We start from the raw sequence: 26643 nt of genomic DNA, 5'->3' as shown, positions 1-26643 counted from the left end.
AGATACATATAGAGTAAAGGTAAAAGGTTGGAGCAAAATATATTTTGCTTCAGCTGAAGTGAAAAAAAAGGGGTAGCAATCATTACCTCAGATAAAGCAGTTGCAAAAAAAAAAGATTTCATTAAAAGAGATAAAGAAAGAAACTATATCCTCCTAAAAGGTACCATAGATAATAAAGTGGCTGCAATACTGAATATGTATGCACCCAATGGTATAGCATCCAAATTCTTAGAGGAGAAACTGAAAGAACTACAGGAAGACAGACAGCAAAATTCTACTAGTGGGAGACCTCAACCTCCCACTCTCAGATTCATATAAATCGAATCATAAAATAAACAAGAAAGAAGTTTAAGGAAGTAAACAGATTGTTAAAAACTAGATATAATAGACTTATGGAGGAAATTGGATGGGGATAGAAAGGAATATCCCTTTTTCTCTGCAGTAAATGGCACTTATACAAAAATTGACCACGTACTAAGGCATTAAAACCTAATGATCAACTGTAGAAAGGCAGAAATAGTGAATACATCTTTCTCAGATCATAATGCAATAAAAATCATATTCAATATTGGCCAAGAGAGATATAGACTCAGAACTAATTGGAAACTGACTAACCTCATTTTAAAGAATGAGTGGATCAAACAACAAATTATAGAATTATTTATTTTGTCCTAGATAATGACAATAATGAAACAATATACCAAAACCTATTGAGATTTACTCAAAGTAGTTGGCAGGGGATGTATTATATCTTCAAATGCTTACATGAATAAATTAGAGAAAGAGGAAATCAACTAAATATGCAACCAAAAAATTAGAGAAAGAACTAATTAACCCCCCAATTAAATACCAAATTAGAAATTTTAAAAATTAATGGAGAAATTAATAAAAATCAGAAGAAAAAATATTGAACTAATAAATAAAATCAAGAGTTGGTTTTATGAAAAAACCCAATAAAAGTGATAAACCTTTGATCAATTTGATTAAAAACAAGAAAGAAGAAAAACAAATTGCTAGTATTAAATAAATGAAAAAGGTGAACTCATCACCAATGAGGAGGAAGTTAAAGTAATAATTTGGAATTATTTTGCCCAGCTCTATTCCAATAAATTTGACAATCTAAGGGAAATTGACAAATATTTACAAAAATATAAGTTGCCCAGGTTAAATGAAGAGGAGATTAAATGCCTAAACAACCTTATATCAGAAAAAGAAATTCACCACCCATCATTGAACTCCCTAAGAAAAAATCTCCAGGGCTAGATGGATTCACAAGTGAATTCTAGCAAACATTTAAGGAACAGTTGGTTCCAATTCTATATAAACTCTTTGGAAAGATAGGTGAAGACAGAACTCTGCCTAACTTTTTCTATGAAACTAATATGGTACTGATACCTAAACAAAGAAGAGTTAAAAACAGAAATAAAATTATAGACCTTTCTCCCTGATGAATATAGATGCAAAAATCTTAGATAAAAATCTTAGCAAAGTGATTACAAGTTATTACTACGATAATACATTTTGACCAAGTAAGATTCATTCCAGGAATGCAGGGTTGGTTCAATATTAAGAAAACTGGTAGTATAATTATATGAACTACAGTAAATCTATCAGAAAGTATATGGTTGTATCAATAGATGCTGAAAAAGCTTTTACCAAAATACAGCATATTCCTACTAAAAATACTAGAGTGTAGGAATAAATGGACCATTCCCTAGAATGATAAAGCAGTATCTATCTGAAACCATCAACAAGCATTATATTTAATGGGGAATGGCTATAGGCATTCCCAATAAGATCAGGGTGAAACAAGGATGCCCATCATCACCATTACTATTCAATATCGTATTATAAATGTTAGCTTCAGCCATTAAAGAAAAAGACATTGAAGGAATTAGAATTAGTAAGGAGGAGACAAAACTCTCACTCTGCAGATGACCTAGAGAATCCCAAGAAATCATCCAAAAAAACTACTGGAAACAGCAATTTTAGCAAAGTTGCAGGATATAAAATAAACCCTCATAAATGATCAATTTTTCTATATATGACTAGCAAGATACAGCATGAAGTCATCAAAACTGTCTGGTGTTGGCTAAGAAATAGAGTGGTGGACCAGTGGAATAGACTAGGTGTAATAGCAGGAGACAATTATAGTAATCTGCTGTTTGATAAACCCAAAGAGTCCAGCTATTGGAATAAAAACTCTCTCTTCGATAAAAACTGCTGGGACAATTGGAAGTTAGTATGAAAGAAACTTACATTAGACCAACACCTCACATGCTATACCAAGATAAAATCTAAATGGATACAGGATTTAGACATAAAAAAAATATTATAAGCAAACTAGAAGCTCAAGGACTAGTTTACTTGTCAGATCTATGGAAAGGGAAGCAGTTTATGACTAAGAAGAGATGGAGAACATCACCAAAAACAAACTAGATGATTTTGATTACTTTAAATTAAATTTTGCACAGATAAATCCACTGTAACCAAGATCAAAAGAAATGTAGTAAACTAATATTTCTGACAAAGGACTCATTTCTAAAATATACAGAGAACTTAGTCAAATTTTTTAAAAAAAGCCATTCTCCCAATTGACAAATGGTGAAAGGATATGCAAAGGCAATTTTCAGATGAGTTCAAAGCAATCCATAGTCATATGAAAAATTGCTCTAAGTCATTACTTATTAGAGAAATGCAAAGTAAAGCTTTTGTGAGGTACCAGATCATATTCTCAGACTGGCCAATGTGACAAGAAAGGGTAATGATCATTGTTGGAAGAGTCATGGGAAATCTGGGACACTGTTACATTGTTGATGGAGCGGTGAACTCATCCAACCTTTCTGGAGAGCAATTTGGAACTATGCCCAAAGTGCAACAAAAATGTGCATATCCTTTGATCCAACAATAGCACTACTGGGTCTGTATCCTGAAGAGATGATGAAAAAGGGTAAAAACATCAGTTGTACAAAAATATTCATAGCAGCCCTGTTTGTGGTGGCAAAGAATTGGAAATCAAGTAAATGTTTTTCAGTTGGGGAATGGCTTAGCAAACTGTGATATATATATATATATACATGTCATGGAACACTATTGTTCTATTAGAAATCAGGAGGGATGGGAATTCAGGGAAGCCTGGAAGGATTTACATGAACTGATGGATAAGCAGAACCAGAAAAACACTGTATACCCTAACAGCAACATGGGCGTGATGATCAACTTTGATAGACTTGCTCATTCCATCAGTGCAACAATCAGGGACAATTTGGGGCTGTCTGCAATGGAGAGTACCATCTGTATCCAGAGAAAGAACTATGGAGTTTGAACAAAGACCAAGGACTATTAACTTTAATTCAGAAAAAAACTGATATCTTGTCTGATCTTGCTATTTCTTATACTTTGTTTCTTAAGGATATGATTTCTCTCTCATCACATTCAATCTGGATTAATATATACCATGGAAACAATGTAAGACTGTCAAATTGCCTTCTGTGGGCGGTGGGGGGGAGGGAAGTAAGATTAGGGGAAAATTGTAAAACTCTAAATCTTTAAAAATAGAGTTAAAAAATATTGCAATTAAAAAAAAGAAAATCAAGTAAGCAAAGTGCCTTCATAGCTATAACTATTTGACTAAATGGTATCTTCACAAATTTATTTATTTAAGAAAATAAGCTACACATATGCATATATATGAATTTCAATTTACACATATGTCTTTATTATGCCATTTATTTACTCTTTAGTTTTAGGAATCCCCACAATTTATAAACAATCTTTACAAAAGTAATTATAAAAAGAACAAAGTTCAGACGAAAATGTTTATCTATATTATGATTTTAATTCAATAAAGAATTCTAGTTTAAGAAGATAAATTATGGTAGGTAAGTAAAATATTTTTGAATGGTAAAGACAAATTTAGTGAAAAAATAAAAACATTTATACTCCTTTAAATTTCCTTTTAGATTTATAAATCAATGTTAAAAAATATTTTTCTTCTTTTAGACGTAAGGACAATTATTATAGAATTAGAGTAGCATGTAAAGACCATAACAAAATTCTGACATCTTTGTTTTATGGGGGGAAGTTTTATAATGCTAATATAGCATGGAAAATCATTTATGTAGAAATATAATTGACAATTTTGAATATTGTGTTTCAGTCAAAGTTTATGTCATGTTGCATCACAAGAGTCCTCATATACTATGTTTAACCCAAAGACTACGCAATACAGAATTGATAGACCCAGCATTCCACTGGCATGCACCAATTGATAATGCTGATTTAGGTAAGACTTTTTGCTTTTTTATTGTAATTATTGAGAGATATACTTTTAGTGTGGGGGGGATAGTATGTGCCTCATAACTGAATTTATCCCTTTTCTTAATGTGTTTGTATAATTTTTGGATGAAGATTTTTAGAATTTAGAGTCTTAGTTTGCAGTGGCTATTTCCTAAGGAGGATATATTTTGATTAAGAAAATGCAGACATAACATGGATCATTGAGAGAGTTTGAGAAAGTTCAATAACTTTTAAATATTTTAAAGGAAATTCTATCCACAAAATTTAAAATATTCAGCTTGCTTATCTAGTTTACTGTTTTGTGATCTTTCTTTTACTATTTGTACATATTATGAGGAGCAGATTTGTTCTTTGCTATCTAAAGACAATAAGTATGTACTTAGAAATATATATATATATATTCATAAATAGCTTTATTTTATTTTGAGTAGGCACATTCACTTAGGATGTGCTTTTTATAAAATGTACCTTTTATAAATTGTCTTAAATTATTTTACCAAAGAAGATGTTGGACATAATATACTGTTTTATTTTGTCTTAATTTTGGTTTTATTATTCACTAAACTACTGTTTAGTATAATAGCATTTCTACATTTTAAAAATTATGTTTTTAAGGATTAATTTTCTATCCTATAGTTTCACATTAATTATATATTAATACCTACTAGTTATTTTGATACATTTTTCTTATATCTTCAACCCTTCTTCCTCTGCTTATTCCTCACCTTCTGCTTATAAACATACTCAGATCTACTGTCTCCAATAAACCTTCTTTGATCTTACTACTCTTGTTAAATGATCATCCTTTCTTCCTTCACTATTAAACTTCTAGAAAGAATAATTATACTTGCTACTTCATCTTATCACTTACTCATTCCTTAATTCCTTGCTAATCTAATTTTATTGAAATATTTTTCTCCAGGATCATTGATAACCTCTTCATTGCTATAACTTCATTGAATCAGCGTCCAGAGAATGATTGACTGGCAAATTGACTGGCATCCTGTAGAGCTGGTCTTGGAGATATAAAGCTAGAGAAACAAAACTCAAGATAAAAAAAAATTGAGCAAGCAAAAACCAAAGATATTATAACAGAGAAGTCTAGTTAACAAAGGTCCAATAATTAGGGGAAAAAACTAAGTTGTAAACAAGCTCAAAAATAGTATGAACAAATATACTGAATAAGCGTTTTAAAACTGCACATATCTAAAAAGTAATTTGCAATAAAATTTTCTATTTTGCTTTAGAGATGTTTAGATTGAACAGAAATTCTAGTTGAAGAATGGATGTCTTTTAAAGCAGTTATAAACAGCCATATTGATATTCTTTTCCTTAAAGGAAACTTCTTTTGATAAAAAGTCACATGCTATGTCAAAAAGCCAAGACAAAATACTTGACAGTTTTTTAAACTTTAGAAGACAGACTTCCAATGGCTCCCTCTCATACTTAATCATGATGCACCTGGAATGATCATGGCAATTTGCTATTACAGAGCAGAAAGGAAAATGAGGACATGTTCCCTTATGAATTAGATGTCCTTTACAGGCAGAAGTCATAGACAATCCTTTTCAATGAGCCAGGCTCCAGGTCTTCTAGGTGAGGAATTCCTTTAAGAGAATCCTACCCCAGTTGAGGCTAGGGTCATTTTTTCAAAGGCCACTCACTCCATCTAAAGAATTTTAACATCAAACTCCATAGGCCTAACTGCTTCATTGGAAAATTGTCTTTCTATTTTAACATACCTGATGTCAGACAGATTAATTATCAATACATTGTAATATAGCAATTACATATAACCCAGAGCTTCAGATGACTTGAATACTAAGGAGAACCAAGAGTGTGCCAGGGTGTAATTTGGTATAAGAGATCCAGGGAAAAATTATAATTCATTTGTTGCTCATGTACCTAAGGACAGTGCTGTAAATGAAATGCAACAAACAGGTTTTGATATGTACAAACACAATAACTCTAGTACATATTTTTTATAAAATCAACTTTTTACAATGAAGCCATTTAGTTATTAAATATGTTTAAAATAACTAAAAATCTCCTTTTGGCTAGGAGGTTGCCCATCATCTCCCTACTTCTCACATAAAAATTAGCTAGAGATTGCCACAGAGAAATCTCAAATTATCATTATTTTATCCTCTTCATATTACATAGGTGCTTTTCCCTCAAAGCAAATAACCAAATTTAGTCCCAGTTTACATATATAGCCAAGAACTTCTATACATAAACATTTAACTACCAGCCATCTTCAAAATACAAATTATTACTTTCAGAATTCTTTGAAACCATTAGAATATCTTAGGTAACCTTAAATTACTAACATGTGTTATTGAATCCACAGATTTATCCCAGAAGGGGTCACAATTTGTGATATTTCCCTCATCACCCCTTTAAAGAAATAAAATGTTAATTCCTGGCTTTTACATTGCACTATTCAAATAGCTTATATGTTCATGAGAAATAACCAAATATTGTAAATATAACTTATTTGAAGTTACAAAAGAATATCATATATAATATATATATATATATATATATATATATATATATATATATATTTAAAACTGATGAATACATCTTATTCATCAATAAGTTACCTTACAAGTTGGACCACACAATTGCCCTCAGTTGTCTGTCAGAGCTGCACCCCTGTCACCCCACATCAGCTGTCTGTAGTTACCATGGGAAAGGACCACATTCTTGACTTCTTTAAAATTAAACATACATTATTAATTTACATTGAACATAAGATTCTTATTTAAAGTTTTCATTCCCCTGAGAACAAGAGCAAAATGCTGTAAATGCTAGACAATGTTAATATATAGTCTTACTTCTTACTTTCAAATAGCAGGTGTTAAGTGGATTTTACTTTTAGTCACATACACACACATATGCATCTATATTTCCTTCCAAAAACTTGATTTTTTTTGGTTCTTTTGGGTTTTTTTGGCTTTTGCAAGGCAATCGGGTTAAGTGACTTGCCCAAGGTCACACAGCTAGGTAATTATTAAGTGTCTAAGGCTGGATTTGAAAGGTGCTCTATTTACTATGCCACCTAGCCACCCCCAAAAACATGAGATAAGAGACAAAGATTATTACAAACTTTATTCTATTACCAAAAAAAGACCTTGTGAGAGTAGTTGATAATGCATTATCAATATCAAGTTAACATCACAACAAATTAGATTACAAAATTTAGTACAGTATTTTTTTTTCCCAAAAGAAATCAGTAAATACATATGATTCAATATTCCCAAATTCCTTGACATAAAATCCATCCCAATTATGTTTTTCTTCTTGAGAACACATATAAATTCTCAGATTTGTTACAGAACTTTCAAATACTTTGAACTCAAAGGTGACTAAATCACTCTGATTTAGGTCTTCTTTTTTTAACCAAAGGTGGGAGCCTTTTCCTGTCAAAGGCCTTCCCTCCTTCTCTTCAAAGCCTCTTGAGGGCAGAAACTCTACAATGCCTAAACCTTAAAGTCTCAATTGACATAAGTTGAATACAGCTGTCAATCAATATTAGGTTAACAAAAATTTAGCTCACAGCTGAGAATATTTCACCACCAACTTGCAATTTACACACTTTCAAATGGAATAATGATTCTCTAGTATGGGCAGGCTCAGATTCCAACCCAATTAATTTCTTAATTTTAAATTAGAACTTTTTATTAAGCTCAAAATGAAAACTAAAAGGAATAACATTTAATTCAGGTTAATTCTAACTTTTTTCAGATCTGAATTACACACACACACACACACACACACACACACACACACACATTAAGATTGTGATAGCCAATCAATAGTTAAAGTTGAATGCATTCTTAAGTTACTTTAGTTGGCTTCCCTTCTTTTTCCTCTTTTCTTCTTTAACTAACTGTTCATAGTACTTGTCAATTAATTTGGTGTCCGGGGTCTTCTTCCCCGGACTCCCGAGTGAGCTCCTCAGTGGGCACTGCTTCAGGCGTCCCTGGTATTTCCCTCCCCCGGGGATCAGCGATGAGGGACTCAGGCAGACACTTCTTCAGGAGGCATATGTTTTATTAGGTGCAGAGGGATCCCCCGAATAGCTCAGGGTGATGGCTAATATAGGGAGTTAGTTCTGGGCTGCCACCCCGATCCGCCCCGAGGGCAGAACCTACCACCCAATTGGAGCAAGCGACACAGGCCAACCAGGTGAAGCCACGGCTCCCCTTAAGGAGCCGTGTCTTCTTTAGATTGGCCTGACCTCACTCTCGGGGAGGTCCTATCCACTCAGGCGGTCAGGGCTGACCCCCGACAATTTGGCTGCTTACTCTTCCCCACAGCTCTCAAGGATATGGCCTCCAGAGACTGAAATAATGCCTTTAGGGCATGGGCTTGGAATTGATAACTACTTGTAGTCTAAGGAAAATGTGGTGTCATTTCCTCAGCCTCCTTCCTCCTCCCCAAAGCAGGAAGAAGGAATGGGGGGTCCCCTATTTTAAACAATGGGGCTAAAACAAGTTTGGGGGAGATCGTTTCCTTCCAGCAGTGAAGCATGCATTCCAGCTGGGATATAGGTTTGAGTTTCTAAGTTTGCCCTCCCTCTGCAGAGAGTGGGGGCTGCAGAGAATGAGAGAGAATGAGAGAGAGAGAGAGACAGAGAGAGAGAGAGAACCATCCAAAGATAATTTAGGAACTCAGGTATTTTGCTAATAGCTAACTTTTGTCAAATCTAATTCTTTCCAAGGAGATAGCATAAACTGGGGGTGGGGCATGGGAATCTTCAGTACCAAATTTTCCACATGTTTTAATTCTGCTAAGGGTCAATTTGACCTACAACTAAACGTCCTTCCTTAATAATCTACAATCTTACAGTGAGGTCACCTCAGTACTACCTTCACAGGTCAGTCTAAACAAAAAACACAGGGAAGGGCCACATTAGGGCTACTGCAAAACACGACATGGGAGTTCCTTGTGGGTCACATCTGATGCCACACCTCTGCTGACTCCTCACTCAACCTTTCTCGATCCCAGGGCTGAAAAAAAGGTACATACATTCATAGGAAGGAGGGCTAGAGTGGTCCAATGTAATTTTCCTACCTTTCTAGAAATCTTGGATCTAAAAAAGGGTGTGCTTCTCACCTATGGAGCTTGATCCAGTTTCCCAGGTCAAGGCAGGAAATCCCTTCATGGTCACCAAAAATGTAACAGCTTCTTGAATTGATTACTGCCTGAGAAGAATCACTGAGAGAACTGGAAATGCAGGTGTGAAAGAAAATGGAGACTTTTTAAAAGAAATTAGAACACAAAAGAAAGCAATAGGTAAAGAGAGAGACAGATTAAAGAACAGAGTTGACTTGCTGACAGAGAGTGAGAGGCAAATGGCCTTGAGGGGAGGTCCAACTTAAATTTTATGGTCTTGCCCCTTCTCCAGAGGGCAAAAGGAGAATTCCCTTCCCCCCCCTTACTGGACTGGCATTAGGTAGTGTTGAAGACTGAGGAGATCAGGATACACATTTTACATTAAATAATGAAACAATTCCAGCCAATTTACATCTCAAGAGCAGGAAGCCACCCATTTAAACAGATTTAGCAGACAGGTTTTGTTTCTGCCACATTCATAATTCTCTACATCTTTTCCTTGCATCATTGTAAGACAGTATCTAAGGATAAAAATTTCTATTTTTTTACTTTCCAGTAGATTTATGTTTAATGAAGGAAAAAAGGGAGAAAAGAAAAGCAGCATTTGTAAATATGTTCTAAAATCACAGCAAACATTTGTTTTGAGAAATAAGAAACTCATAATCTTGTACACTAAAGTTGGCATTCTTAGATTGACTATAAAATTTACTATAAAATGTCAGAAGAATTGCTATATAGATCAGATCATTGATAGTTATGTTGTTGTTGTTTGTCCTTCATTTTCGAAGAAGACCATGACATCAGGGAGATGATGCCTTGATATGAAAGTGAGTTAGATTTAAATGAGGGGATACTGTGCAAAGTCATAGCTTCTCTTATTCTTCAGAAGCTATCTGGATCTAGTGGCCAGATATGGATTAGAAGGACTGTGGAGGTGATCCTGGATGAAGTGAGAGACTTTGGCTTTTTAAAGGTCATAGTTTGAGGCAAATGACCTGTCATTAAGGTTAGGTGAGTGAGATGAAGCAGAGGCCAAAAATGACTACTTCCAGAAAAGAAGAAGAAAATATTGTAAGGGTAAGACCCTTCAAGATACCTCAGTGATTAAGGCAGGTGAGAAAGAAAAAAAAAGCAAGGAGCCTCTTTTGCATACTCAAAAACAAATGAACAGACAAATAATTTGAGAGGGAAGATTACAGATTTCTAGCCAAAACAGAGTCAATTGTTTGAATTCACTCTTAACTAATCTGAGTTCAAACAATGGATTAAGTAGGCTTCTGACAAATTGGATTGGGGTTAATTATAAACCATTCTTTCTAGAAGTAGTTGACTGCTACCTATTTTTCTCTTTGAAGAATACAAAGCATTAAGTTTTGACTTTTACCATAAATAGCCTTCTCTGGAATGGATAATCTTATCTCATAGCCCTTTAAACTACTAATTAGTTATCACATTCCAATTTATAGTATTTCTTTGGGTACTATCTCTTTCTTCTTACTAGTTTGGAAGTTGCCTGAGGTTAAGGATTATACTTTATTTTTCATAGTATGTTTTTGCTCCCAGGCCCCATTTGTAATACCTTTCATTGTACTTAACAAATATTTTTTGAATGAATGAAGCCTCTCTCTTTTTTTTTTTTTACAGGAAAGGCTTCTATCTCCATAAAGTATAGAATTTTCTTAATTTTGCATTGCTATTTGTGCATACAGGGAAAAAAAAGTTTGTTTCTATTACTGGCTTATTCTGTAGGTAAGATTTTTCTCATCTGTGGCACTAAATCTTTGTTTTATTAAAATATTTAGTGGCAGCTAATTACTGTTGAGGTGTATAGGAAAAATGTTGAAATTCATGATGCAGGACTGGCCTCCCAATGGGAGACTGCAACTCAGTTGAGAGGATGAGCTTTTAAAGGTTAGAGATGAGATTATCAGGGAGACCTAGATAGGGGTGTAGGGGAGTTGCTGTGAGAGCCAGGATTCCATAATTAAGTACATGTGGATGAGGGGCAGCAGCTCAAAAACTTGATCCTTTCAGGCCAGGGCAGGGATGTATTCTTTTGTTGGTAGAGCCTTGGCTTTTGTACCAGGTGCCAGGGATTTATGTAGAGTGTTTGTAAGGGGCAAGATGCTGTGGTTCATTGACCTCCTCAATTACTAGTATTTCCTATGGTTATTTATCCTCAAAAAGTAGTTTGCTACCATAATCAGGCAAGTAGTTGCCCCCCCAAATGAGTGTAAAACTTACCTATGAAAAGCACCCTCCTCTAGATTCAAAGGATTCTTCTTTTCTTCTCAGAAACACATGGATACATAAAAGGAAATCTGTATTTTTAAATCCAATTTGTTAAAATCTATAGATGCCTCTCCTGCATGAAATTACACTTAAAAAAGTAATTCAAATTGCTGTTATTTTTGTAAGATTTTTGTGTTTTATTAAAATTAAAGAGATCCCTATGGAAAGAAATGCAGGAGTCAAAAAGAAATGCAAGACAATTAGGTTCTATTTGGAATAAAAGTCTGTTACTATCCTGCTGCTTCAGTCATCACTTTCTCTTCTAGTCTGTCTGAAATTTAATCTTTTATTTTCTCTTATTATTATCTTTCCTTGATAAAAAGAATAGTAATTAATATTCACATAGTTCATTTGCCTAGTGTTTGCAAAGCTCTTTTTGTGTTACTAATTTGACTCTCACAAAAAATCTGAAATGTAGATTTACAGGTTTACATTTTGTATTGAGGAAATTGAGGCCACACATGTAAGTGTCAAAAATGAGATTGAAATTCCAATCTAATAGACCCCCACATTGTGAGAAAGGTAGTTTTATTAAATATGATTAGATATATATCAGCCATTATACACAAACCTGCAGTGGAAGAATTGTGATTTATCATAATGAAGTATTTACATTGCACTATATGGAAAGCCATCTTCTTTATTCCATATAACAAATAGTAGTTATTTTCTATTCTATTTAATAGATGAGGATTTTGATTTTAAAATTATTTAAATTAATAAGCATAACTTTCCACATTACCTTACAATGATATGGTTAAATTCTGCAAATAGAAAAATAACTTTAAAAAGTTGTATTAACCTAGATTTCTTTTATAGTATACATTGTGTGAGGTGCTTTGGGAGGAACTTGAGTTTAACAGTCTACTTGGGGGGAAAGAGTATTAAGAGATGAAGCCATTTGGAAAAGAAAATTGTGGAAAGCAGCAAATCTTAAATGGGCATGGGTTAGGGGAATGAATGTTGCAAGAAAGAGTTGGAGAAGATTTCTTGAAGACACTTTAGTTTTGAAATGACATGTGGTATATAGTTTAGGTTAAGGATTAGTAGAGGAGCAGGAGAAAGGCCTGGGGGATAAGAAGGGAGTAGTAAGGATTAGAAAGTTTGTGTGGTTTGTGCAATAAGATAAAAGGTTGTCAATGGGGATGGCTAGGTGGTAGAGTGGATAGAGCACTGGCCCTGGAGTCAGGAGTACCTGAGTTCAAATCCAGCCTCACACACTTAATCATTATCTAGCCCTGTGGCCTTGGGCAAGCCACTTAACCCCATTGTCTTGCAAAAACCTAAGGGAAAAAAAGGTGGTCAATGTAGTGGAACAGAGGAAATTAGTCTCATTGTACCTGTCATTCTAAGGTGGTTAAGTGTCATGTGATAGTGTGTGATTCATGCCTATGAACAGTCAAAAAGTGAAGTGAAATAACTAGATGCTTGAGTCTTTGGACTTCGGTTAGTTATTGAAGCATAGATTGCTTTAAGATAAGTGTTTGGAGTTCACATTGGAGAATTAAGATGATGTTATCTAAAAGGGATCCTCTTTCATAGTTCTTCATAACTTACCTCTTCCTCCAAGCCTGATTCTTCATAAATCTAATTACATCTTAAACTCCCTCTCCCAATCATGTGTACTTCAGTCTAATGACACTGATCTTCTAGATATTCCTTGGATATTCCTTCTCTTGACTCTGGCATGTTCACTGTATGTCCCTCATGACTAAAATACTCTCTCTTTCCTCAACTCTACCTCTTGATTTCCCTGACTTACTTCATGTCTCCCTCCAACTAAATCCCTACCTTCTATAACTTTTTTTTAAAAACTCTCTTAATTCTAGTACTTTTTTTTCCCCCTAGAGGCAATAGGGAGCCAGTGAAAGTTCTTAAGTAGGAGGATTGTTATGGGGGCTTGTTTTTTTTTTCTTGTGATAAATCACAAATCAATCTGAGAATGCAGGTGTAAAAAAAAGGAAAAAAAAGATTTATTAAGTCATTACATTGCAGAGAAAGTGATAAAGTTAAAAGAAGTTAAAGACCTCATTTTTTTTTTTTTTTAGTAATGTAGGCCAGAGTCTCCTTCAATGTCTCCTCAGGGTCCATGGGTGTTTTAAGAGTTATCCAAGTCCTGCATTGGATAGTTTGCCACTTGGTAGTGGTCCAGGGGGTCTTGTATTGTTCCCGGACAGGGTGATCTTAAATTGATCATCAAGACTTTCATAATCTAGCTTGGCTTTACCAATGAGAACATGGCCAAGGTCAGACTAGAGGTTAAGGTGAAAGTGTTTTAACAGTACAGAGGAGGAGCAGTAAGGGCAGAAAGTAATACTTATAGTCTTCCACAGACCAGAAAAAAAGTCAGGAGAGTAATAAAAACATCTCTTTAAATCATACCACCTTAGAAGAACTAAAAACTTGCAGATTCCTAGAAGTAACCCTGAAAACAGCTTCAAAAAAGTCCAAAATCTTGGGACAATGTGCCTTCCACTCTTGAAGCAGAAACCCACTTTAAAAAAAAAAAGTATTAAAATCAAGTCATAGACTGGGGAAATGAGCAAGCAACAGAAGAAAAAAAAATCTGACCATAGAAAGTTACTATGGTGATAGTGAAGATCAAAACACATATAGAAGATAATAAAGTCAAAACTTCTACATCCAAAGTCTCCAAGAAAAATATGAATTATTTTCATACATGGAAAAACTAAAAAAGGATTTTGAAAAATCAAGTAAGGGAGATGGAAGAAAAATTGGGAGGAGGAAATGAGAATGATGCCAGAAAATCATGAAAACTGAGTCAGCAGTTTAGTGAAGGAGGCACAATAAAATACTGAAGAAGAAAACATCTTAAAAACTAGACTGGATCAAATGGAAAAAGAGTTACAAAAAACCAATGGGTAGAAAAATACCTTAAAAAGCAGAATTGGGGGGGGCAGCTTGGTGGAGCAGTGGATTGAACACTGGTCTTGCAGTTGGAGTCAGGAGTACCTGAGTTCAAATCCAGCCTCAGACACTTAATAATTACCTAGCTGTGTGGCCTTGGGCAAGCCACTTAACCCCATTGCCTTGCAAAAACTAAAAAACAAAAAAGCAGAACTGGTCAAATGGAAAAGAAGGTGCAAATACTCTCTAAAGAAAAGAATTCCTTCAAATGTAGAATGGAGCTAAGAGAAGCTGATAATTTTGTGAGAAATCTAGAAACCATAAAACAAAATCAAAAGAATGAAAAACTAGAAGACAATGTGAAATGTCTCATTGGAAAAAACAAATGACCAGGAAAATAGATCCAGAAGAGATCATTTAAAAATTTTTGTACTCCTTGAAAATCATGATTGGTATTAAGAGCCTAGACATCATCTATCAAGGAAAACTATCGTGATATTCTAGAAATTGAATGAATTCACTGATCACTTACTGAAAGAGGTTCCCAAATGAAAACTCCATGGGATGTTATAGTCAAATGTCAGAGCTCCTAGTTCAAGGATTTCTAATGATTAAAATTTCATGGAGCCTTGGTCAGAGTAGCACAAGATTTAGCAGCTTCTACCTTAAGATATTTTAGGATGTAGAAGATGATGTTCTGGAATGCAAAAAAGTTTTAATTGTAAACAAAAATCAATTGCCCAGCAGAATTGAGCATCTTTCAGGGAAAAATATGGATATTCAGTGAAATAGGGGACTTTCAAACTTTCCTGATGAAAAGACTAGAGCTGAACAAAAAATTTGATTTTCAAATATGAGACTCAAGTGAAACCTAAAAAGGTAAATTGGAAAGGGATATTATAAGAAACTTATTATGAAAACTGCTTTTATTCCTGCATGGGAAAATGATTTAGGAACTTTCTCATTTATTCAGACCGTTAGATGGAACATATATAGACCAGACAGAGGTGGGAGTTGAATATATATTCAATTTATTAAATTATATTAAATTAAATATTAAATATATTAAATTACAATATATTAAATATATTAAAATGTAGTTAAGATAGTGACAGTGATAAAGGAATGTACTAGGAGAGAGATAGGATGAGCAGTGGAGTAGAACAGAGGGAAGGTAAGAGGAAGTGAGTGAGCCTTATTCTAATCAGAATTGTCTTAGAGAAGGAATAACATACACCTCTCAATTGGGTATAGAAATCTATCTTAAACTACATGAAAGTAGGAGGAGAAAAGGATGGGAGAAAGGGAGGAGGGGGGGAAAGAAGGGAGGGCAGATTGTGGGAGGGGTAGTCAGAAGCAAAATACTTTTAAAGGTGGGAAAGCCTAAATAGAATAGAGAACAGAATAAATGAGAATTGGGGAAATTGAATGACGGGAAATACAGTTAACAATAGTAACTTTGGAGGAAAAAGTTGAAACAAATTTCTCTGATAAAGGTCTCATTTCTCAAGCATAGGAAGAAACTGAGTCAAATTTATATAAAAAAAGGCCATTCCCCTCAAAAAAGTCCTAACTCATTATTGATTGAGAAATGCAAATTAGAGCAATTATGAGGATTGGTTAATAGTACAGAAAGGGACAATGACAAATATTGGAGGGGATATAGGGAAAATAATATTAATGCACTATTGGGGGATTTATGTAGAACAATTTGAAATTATGCCTAAAGTTACTATAAAACCATGTTTACCCTTTAACCTAGAAATATCACTACTAGGTCTGTATTCCTGAAGAGATGAAAAGCAAGAAGGAATAGGATCTATATGTATAAGGATACTTATATCAGCTATTTACTGGTAGCAATCAATTGGAAATTCAGGGGATGCCATCAGTTGGGGAGTGACTGAACAAAACTATGGCATGCAATTATGATGGAATGCTCTTCTGCTTTAAGAAATGATAAGCAGCTGAATTGTGAAATGTTATCATGTACAAAGTAACAGCAGTGCTATAGGATGGTCAGCTGTGAATGACTTAGTTTTCCTTAGCAGAACTGTGATCCGAGACAGTTCTGAAGGACTAATGCTAAAGAATGCTATCCATCCCCAGAGAAAAAGCTAGATGATGGTGTCTGAACACAGATTGAAGTATACTTTTTTGTTTACTTTATTTTTCTTGTGTTTTCTTTTTTTTTGAGGAAAGGGAGAAATCTAGGTATATTTTAATAGCATGATTCTTTGGAAATGTTTTACATTGATTACATATTTTTGACCTGTATCAAATAATTTGCTTTTTTTTGTTTTTACAAGGCAATGGGGTTAAGTGGCTTGCCCAAGGCCACACAGCTAGGTAATTATTAAGTGTCTGAGGCCTGATTTGAACTCAGGTACTCCTGACTCCAGGGGCAGTGCTCTATCCACTGCACCACCTAGCCGCCCCTAAATTTGCTTTTTCAATGAGTGGTCTGGGGTGGGAAGAAGGGAGAGAATTCAAAACTCAAAATTTTTAAGAATGAATGTTAAAACTTGTTTTTACATGTGTCTGGGGAAACATTAAAGTAAAATAATATATTTTTAATAAGAATACAAAACATGCAGAATTTTTAAAAAAATAGACTGTTAAAGGTCCCAATATCAGAAAAAGAAATTAAGGAAGACAGAAATGAACTCTCCAAGAAAAATAGATTTCTAAGATTAGATAGATTCACAAGTGAATTCTGTCATACATTCAAAGTGCAATTATCATACTACATACAAACCTTCTGCAGTAATGAGGTCCCTTTCCAATCTCTTTCTGAGCTATAAGAGATCATACCTAAACCAGTAGTTACTACCCAAACATGGAAGAGACTAAACTGAAAAAAATATAGATCAATATTCCTAATGAACATTGATACAAAAAGTTTTTTCAAAAATTAGCTAGTAGTTTTCAGCAATATATTTAGAGATTAATTATGGCCAAGTTGTTTTTATACTAGCTATGCAGAGTTAGTTTAACATATAGAAAACTATATAAATATAGTAAACTTTATTAATAATATAAATGGCAAAACTATATTTTATCAATGCTAAAAAGGAAATTCAAAATCAGTTACTTTTATTAAACTCTGGAATAAAAGGAAAAAAGGAATAAAAAACTTTCCTTAATATAGCAAATAGTACATTTCTAAATATAAGGACAAAAATTATATATAGTAGAGAAAAGTTATTCAATACTGTACCATTCAAGCTACCAGAGTGATAGTTTATAGAACAAGGAAAAAAAATTACAAAATTCATATGGAGGAACAAAAGTTCAAGATTACCAAGAATAAAAATAAAAACATAAAAAGGCATAGAGAAAAGTCTTGTATCACTGTGGAGGAAATATGTGAGAACATAGATAAAAGATAAGGAAAAATATGGTGGTTGTGATGTGTACCAATGGAGGGAAATCACAGACTCATTTGAAGTTTTTAAATATAATGAAAACAGATTTATTGACATTGCAAGTTTTTATTAGTTTTGTTTGCCAGTAATAGTTTTTGGTTAATATAATAATATTTAATTTAATAATACATTTTATTTAAATTTCTACTTCTGTGTCATTTGTTATTAGATAATAGCTTTATATAGGTGTTCAGTGGATAAAGTGCCAGGTCTAGAGTCAGTAAGACTAATATTCATAAATTCAAATCCGAACTCAGACACTTAATAGCTGTGTAACTCTTCACAAGTCACTTAACCCTGTTTACTTCCATTTCCTCATCTGTAAATGATCTGGAGAAAGAAATGACAAATCACTTTTTTGTCAAGAAAACCTCAAATGGGGTTATGAAGATAAGACCAAACTGCAAAATGACTGAACAGCAGCACAGAAAAATAGTTTGGGTATATTATATGCTTAATTTAGAAGGGTTTCTATCTAATAAGATAAAATAGCAGATTTCAGCATCAAATTGGATAGTCTTTAGATAAATAAAATTTAAAATTAATTAGACAATAATCCAGTGTTGGAGAAATTTCCACCCTGAAAAATGGATGGATGACTAGATTCCTGACATGTTTTTCATAATCTTGAAATTATCAGGCCTTAGTTCTAATTTGGATTAATGTAATGCTCTGATATGTTGATTTTTTTATTGCAAACATGACTGTATGTTTAAGTTTTTGGCCATTTTAATTTCTTCTGATTATTAGTTTTATTTGACTAAATATTCTTTATCTCTTGAACAAATTAAAATTTACTTGGGAATTTTGATTTGCATATTTTAAAATTAGCTGTAATCATCCTTCACATTTTTATAATTACTTTTTTAAAGTTTTATTTATTTAAGGCAATGGGGTTCGGTGACTTGCCCAAGGTCACACGCAGCTAGGAAATTATTAAGTATCTAAGGCCAGATTTGAACTCAGGTACTCCTGACTCCAGGGCCGGTGCTCTATCCACTGCACTACCTAGCTGCCCCCATCATTCACATTTTTAAAGAAAAAGAGACACCTTACAGCTACACCTTACTTCTCTGATTGGATGCCTTTGCCGACAGGTCATCTGGTCTGGATTTGTAGCATCTCATAAAACATGAGAAGGTAAGAAATGACTTTGAATTTTTAACAGATGTTACTAAAATTATCTCACTATTGTAAGAAGTATATTTGTCTTAATTTCTGTACAAAGTTTTATAATTCTAGGGAATAAATTACAGTTTCTAGCCTTTATGTGAATGTTGAAGCAAATGCATGTTACAACTATTCATAGATAGTTTTAAAACAAATGAAAATAGAATATCAGAATAAATGCTATGGTATTCTCAATAATTTGAAATTTTTAAAGTAAAAATACTGTTAATACTTTATATATATATATATATTTCAAATTTGAAGTATATTTTTCCCTTTTGTATGAAAGGAATGTATTATATATGCATCTATCTACATTATCATCACACTTAATACCAATATTGAACAATGTGAAGTGGTTAAAAATATTGAATCACATTATTTTGGGTTATGATTATGTAAAATAAAATAGTAATTGATTCTCTACAAATGGAAACATGTAGTGTGAATTCAAATAATGTTACCACTTTATTGGATTCATTATTTGTAGTGATTAGGATCTAACTATATTGCCACACACACACACACACACACACACACACACACACACACTCTCTCTCTCTCTCTCTCTCTCTCTCTCTCTCTCTCTCTCTCTCTCTCTGTCTCTCTCTCACTCTCTTTAAGCATTCCGAAAGCAATGTGGCATAGTTAATAGAGTGCTAGTCTCAGAATCAAAATCTGTGTTCAAGTTCTACCTTTGACATACACTGGTTGTGACCCTGAGTGAGTCACTTAACCTATTATATTACTCTGGGCATTATGAGAGCCACTTTCCTAGGTCATTGAAACCACAGGTTCAGTAAAAACTGTGGTCATTAAAGGGATTCAGTGGCAAAGACTACCAGCAAAATAGTTTTAAAAAATAGATATAAAATATCATTTATGTAGAGAACATTGATCTTACAACTTCAGCTATCTGGAATCTATTGAACTAGAAACTAAATAAAAAAAATTAGAGTACTTTCTGTGTGTGTATGTATCATATTTTCATGTATATGTCTAAAGATGCACATATATCCTCCAAATAAGTAAACCTCTGAAGTTCCTTCAGAGACTGCTAATTTTTATTTTTGTCACAATTTTTATAGACCTCATTTGAATTTCGAACACAAAGTATACAAATGAAGTAAATTTGAAAGGGGCTTTATGGCACAAAATTACAATTTTTGGCAGCAAAAAAATGATTGTGAACAGTAAGACAAAGATAGAAACACTATTGGCAAGTATTAAAAACCAAGAAGTTATATCTTTAGCCATTTAGTGATAGAACAATCAACCCTACATACTTTAAACTTTTTGAGACCATTAATTAGTTATAATATACAGGAGTACAGTACTATTATCAATATTCATAATGATGACCCTTAGCAAGAATTATTTTATTATTCCTTGAATATTTTTTTCAGTTCAACAAACATTTGTCAAGACTTCTGAAAGTCAGGGCATTGTGCTAGATGTGGGTAAGAAGAGTAAGCATTGTATGGCATGTTTTAGAAAAATATCCCTTAAATCAAATGTGTTGGTGTTTTTAAGTGATTAAAATTCACATGTGGGAAATATGACTGATTATGCCAGATGTATATTATTTGTAACTTATGATATTAGTATTTTTCCCCTTTTCATCATGTAGCAGAAACTGGTAGAACTTTTGTAAGCTTTTCAGTTCCACATTTTTCTTTCTTCCTCACCTCCTTCCCCTCTTATTTGACAGTGAATAATCTAATTTAGTATTTCCATATTATTCATGTTGTGAAAGAATGAGAACAAAAGGGAAAATTCATGAGAAGCAAAAAGAAGATCCCTAATATAAAACATAAAGCAAATTTTACAAATTGAAAGTAGCATGCTTTGGTCTGCATTCAGAATCCATAGTTCCTTCTCTGGATGTTGATGGTATTTTCCATCACAAGTCCTTTAGAATTGTCTTTGATGCAAGACCATCATAGTTGATCATAAAATGTTGCTGTTAATGTGTACAATGTTCTTCTCACCACTCAGTTTCAGTTCATGTAAGTCTTTCTAGGCTTTTTCTGAAGACCAACTGCTTATGAATTATAGAACAACAGTACGCCATCATATTCATATAAATGACTTTTTCAGCCATTTCCCATTTGATGAACATCTCAATTTCCAATTCTTTGCCACTTCAAAAAAAAAAGATGCTATAAATATTTTTTTTACATGGGGATTTTTTCCTCTTTCTTATGATCCCTTAGAGATTCATACTAGTTGTTGGATATTGCTGGATCAAAGGGTATGCACAATTTTCTTGCTGTTAGGTGTAGTTCCAAATTGCTTTTCAGAAAGGTTGGATCAGATCACAGTTTTACCAATAGTACCAATTTTGGAGAGGGTATGTCCCAATTTTCTCACATCCCCTCCAGCATTGATAATTTTCCTTTCTTGTCATATTGACCAATCTGATAGATAAGAGTTGTTTTAATTTGCATTTCTCTCATCAGTAATGGTTTGCAGCAATTTTTTTTTATGTGACTATACATCGCTTTAATTTCTTCATTTGAAAATTGCCTGTTTTGTATCCTTTGATCATTTATCAATTGGAGAATGACTTGTATTCTTAAAAATTTGATTCAATTCTCTCTATATATTTTAGAAATGAGTTCTTTATCAGAAATGTTATTTGTAAAAATTGTTTCCCAACTCACTCAATTCCTTTTAATCTTGGTTGCATTGGTTTTATTTGTGCAGATCCTTTTTAATTTAATGTAATCAAAATTATCCATTTTGTATTATAATATTCTCTATCTTTGCAATTATTTTTCATGGTGGTCTTTCTGCAAATATTTATTATGAGTACTGCAATACAAGGGACCAGACATCCCATGAAATGATTTCAACTTCACCAACACCATTATTTGTCTGCCCAAGGAGAACTTGTGAGCCATCCTTCGATTTAGTTGCAACTTCCTTTTGTCTTCTGGTTTCATTTGTAGCAAGCATGTCAAGAGTGGAGGAAGGGTTCAGGATCAAATGACCAGCAAGATGGCAGAATAGTTGCTTCCAGCAACCAACAGAATTCCCAAAATCTCAGAAAAAAAGGAATTATGTACCAGATAGAGTAATTTCAGCTGAATTCACAAGAAGACAGAATCATCATTCAAGGTAAAAACTTTATGAAATAAAAGTGGAGAACTGTATTTTATGAACAATTTTCACTCAGAATCCCCTCCCCAGCCCCTTCCCCTCTCCAGAAACTATTCTATCTGCACCAGGAATAATTGTAGAAGTAATCTTCAGGCTTAGAGTCCAGATGTTAGAATCCCTGCCCATATATCCCATACTAGTTATTTAACCTGAACTTCTTTGTCCCTCTTTTTCCCCTACATTGGCAAAAACCCTACTGCTTAGGGAGCTGCTTGGTGGCACAGTGAAGAGAACACCAGCTCTAGGGACCTGAGTTCAAATTTGGATTTATACATTTGATAGTTGACCTAGCTGGATGACCTTGGGCAAGTCACTTGACCTAATTGCCTTACCAAAAAAAAATCCAGAAACCCAAACCCTGTAGCATAAAAGGCAGCATTCATTGATTTCTCAAGCCAGGCAATTCCTTCTGGAAGGGAAAGGTGATTAGAGGGAGTGAGGTGGAAAATACAGGAAAGGTAGAAGATACAGGGTAGTGCAAAGTATAGCAGAGAAACATAGGTTAGAGAGTAAAGAATGGCTATGCCTAAGTAAATGGAGACTGGACAGTCAAGTGGGTGAAGTCATATATCCCTGGAGGTTACTGAGGAGGGATATAGGCATAACTCATCTCATGTCCCTCAGTACCAAGAGCCTGGGGGAAAGCTATATATCCAGTCTTGGGGTTCTTCTGTGCATCAGAATATAGTAGAATATAGTAGATGTATATAGAGTATATACAGTATATACAGTAGAATATAGAAGTATATACAGTAGAATATAGAAGGATAAAATATAAGAGGGGAAGAGAGAGAGAGAGAGATGGTTTGGGAACAAATAAGAAATGTCACAAACAGATAGACCAACAAAGTATACTAAAGACAGAAGGAAGAATGAATAAAGAGTTCAAAAAGAAGCTAGAGCAAATTGATCAATTATTATGATATTAAGGACAACAAACCAAAATTGTCCAATGAAAAAGGTAATTCTGCAGACCGTCCCTTCATTCATTCATGGAATAACAGCAAGAAATTCCAAACTGTTAAAAAGAGAAATTTTTTTAACAAAGTTAGGAATGAAATAGCTCTTAAAGCAAAATCAAAAATTCAAGTAGTCAAGTAGGAAAAATTAAAAATATGAAGAAAACTTTTCCCAAAAAATAAAAGTTCTGGGAGACAATGGAGAGGAATTTATTTAGAATTCAAAAAATACTGAAGTGGAAAACATTGGGATGAAGAGAAGCACAAGTCAACAATTTCAAAATAATGCATGAATTTTATCTAAGTTAAAAATAACTAACTTTGAAGACAAGAAGCCTACACATAACTTTTGTATCTTAGCACTTCCAGAAGAATATGAAAGATTAAAAAAACAATTAAAACCTGAATATCATCTTTCAGGAAACAATACAAGAAAACTGTTCAGACCTTTGAAAACAGATATCATATAACTGATTGAAAGAATTCACAGGTCACTAATGATAAAGAAAAAATGCATCAAACTCTCAGACATGAAGTACTTAAATTTCACTACTACTGAATTATATTGAAAAACATTTTGGAAGTAGCCAGGATGAAGACCTTCAAATAAAAAAGGAAAGTCAGTTAAAATAATCCAGAATCATCATGTAGTCAGAAGAAATTGCTGCAAGGAATAGAATAACATTCCTCAAAATCAAAGTGTTCAAGCTACCATCCTAAATAACAGTGTAAAATCAAGACCAGGCACTAATGAAAAAAGATGGACTTTTCAGTGAGAGAGGCATTTGAGACATCCCTGATAAAAAGAAAACAAAATACAAAGGTTTGACTTGCAATTCTGTACAAGAGAATCACAAGAAGACAAATTTGATTTTCAGTAAAAAACGATTTGCTATTGAAATAAACTTCTCATTTTATAACAAGCAAACTTTGGAGATATTGTGGTTTTGGTTCCAGACCACAACAATAAAGCAAAAATTGCAATAAAATGAATCACATGTTTTTTTTTCCCCAATGCATATAAATATTATGTTTACACTATACTGAAGTCTATATTATATCTACAAAGATGGTGTAATGAAAAAATACTTTATTGGTAAAACATATTATCCATCATCTAAGCCTTTAATGAATTGTAATCTTTTTTTTTTGCCTTGATATTGACTACTGACTAATCAGGATGGTAATGTTTGGAGGTTGGGGTGGATATGGCAATTTTTTATAATAAAGAAACAATTAAGTTTGCCACATTGATTGACTTTTCCTTTCACTTGAAAACTTAAGAGATCACTATTAGATTAATAAATATCCTAATTCCAATATTGTTGTGTTTCAAAGAATGGGGAGACTTAAGGAGAGTTCTGGAACAGCTGGTCAGTGAAGTAGTCAGAACCACATTTATCAATTACATTTGCCATCACATATGGGCACAGTTTGTGGTGCCTAAAAACATTATAACAGTCCTTCAAAGATCACTGATCACAGATCACCATGACAGATATGAGAATAATGAAAAAATTTTTAAATGTTGCAAGAATTATCAAAATGTGATGTAGAGACATTAGATGAATGCATGCTCTTGGGAAAAAAACTACAATAGACTTGCTCAAGTAAGGGTTGTCTCAAACCTTCAATTTGTAAAAAATGCAATATCTGCTAAGCGCAGTAAAGTGAAGTGCAGTAAATGAGTTATGCCTTCATGTGTTGTAGTTATTGGGGTGATTGCTTAAGTACTTGATTTTGATATGAGAACTGAGTCTTATCAATAGAAGGGAATCTTTATGACTCTCAGATTGAGATATTATACAAATGGGGGGAAAAGTAATTGGCAGAGGGAGTAAACCATTCTCTACCAAACCCATAGATGAAATGTGAAATTGTCTCTCAATCAGAGTAGAGGTTACAGGAACCAAGGATAACAGTATCTTAGAGCGAGTGGTATGGAAGAAATTAGAAGGAAGATCTCTGAAAGACTGTCACTAAAGAATATTCCCATAGCTATGCATGTATGCATACATATACACATATAATGTTTATATATATAATATATATTTGAGTATTCACATATATGTTTATATGTATATGAACATACAATGCATATCTATATATTAATATGTTTATATATATTTAGTAAATCATTGGTCCTTATAATGACATATCTGGAAAAGGAAGAAATATCTACATTAGAAGACCATCTTCTCTGAGAAATGTTTGTTTTTTTATGAGGCAATGGGATTAAGTGACTTGCCCAAGGTCATACAGCTAAGTAAGTATTAGGTATCTGAGGCCGGATTTTACTTCAGGGCCAGTGCTCTATCCACTGTGCCAAAAAGCTGCCCTATTTTATTTCTACTTCTTTGGACATCATCTCTTCCAGGAGAAGGGAGTAAGAGTTCTGAAAGTTGCTGAGATAGTGGTGGTGGTGGGTAGAGGCTTATGCATCCAGTGATAGAATACTAATACTAGCTCAAAACAGAAATTGACTATAGAAAAAACATGGGATATGACTAATTTTCATTAAAAAAATGGAACACGGGGCATCTAGGTGGTATAGTGGATAGAACAATGACCCTGGAGTTAGGAGGACCTGAGTTCAAATCTGGCCTCAGACACTTAATAATTACTTAGTTGTGTGACCTTGGGCAAATCACTTAACCCCATTGTCTTGTAATAGACCCCCCCAAAAAAAAATTGGACATTGACTGACACCACATCACATTGCTCCATGTGATTGTGCTATTTCCTCAACTTCCAAGAAAAATTTCAAAAGAAAACATCCTTTAAGACCTATAAATGCAATAATATAGAAAGAGAATAAAAGAGGCAGCTCAAACTTAATCTTTCTAATGGAAAATTTACCTTCATGAAGAGCATAGAGGAAATATGAAATAAGTAATAGCAGGATCTATCAATCAGAAAATAAAGTCAAATAGAGTGGATGGGAAGAAAAATAATGAGGAAAAAGCAAAACGAAACTTCTTGAAAAACTGCATAACAAACAAATATTCTAATATGCATAATGGTTACAAAATTGTCTATGGGAAAACAAAAGGTACTAAAAAAATGAAACTAAACATTGCATTTATAATGGCCAACTTTGCCCAGAAGAAAAAAAAATGGGGAAAATGCCACATCACTCCCTTCTATGAAGAGGTGAGTAGAATATTAGTAGACTATCAGAGCTGGAATTAAGAAGATCTGAATTTAAATCCTTCCATGCTAATTATGTGACCTTAGGCAAATCACTTATCCTTTCTGGACTTTACTTTTCTCAATGTAAAATGAGAGCTAGCACTTGATGACATCTCTGTCTCTGCCAGTTCCAAATATATGATCCT

General features: G+C 33.5%; 1 protein-coding gene across 2 annotated transcripts in view; it reads left to right on the top strand.

Annotated features, from left to right (window-relative positions):
- ZPBP (zona pellucida binding protein) overlaps positions 1-26643 on the top strand; it is a 199505-nt gene that overhangs the window by 30858 nt on the left and 142004 nt on the right. For both annotated transcript variants that reach the window (XR_012470594.1, XM_074196055.1), the window contains exon 3: positions 4160-4285. Coding sequence is in view for 1 of the 2 variants with exons in the window: in XM_074196055.1 (XP_074052156.1) it covers positions 4160-4285 (126 nt within the window). In the remaining variant the exon portion in view is untranslated. The remainder of the gene's footprint in view (positions 1-4159; positions 4286-26643) is intronic.

Source organism: Macrotis lagotis, chromosome 8 (assembly GCF_037893015.1).
Source record: "Macrotis lagotis isolate mMagLag1 chromosome 8, bilby.v1.9.chrom.fasta, whole genome shotgun sequence".
NCBI classification, from domain to species: domain Eukaryota; kingdom Metazoa; phylum Chordata; class Mammalia; order Peramelemorphia; family Peramelidae; genus Macrotis; species Macrotis lagotis.
The sequence above is the reverse complement of the archived record's forward strand: the minus strand, read 5'-3'. Positions and strand labels throughout refer to the sequence as shown.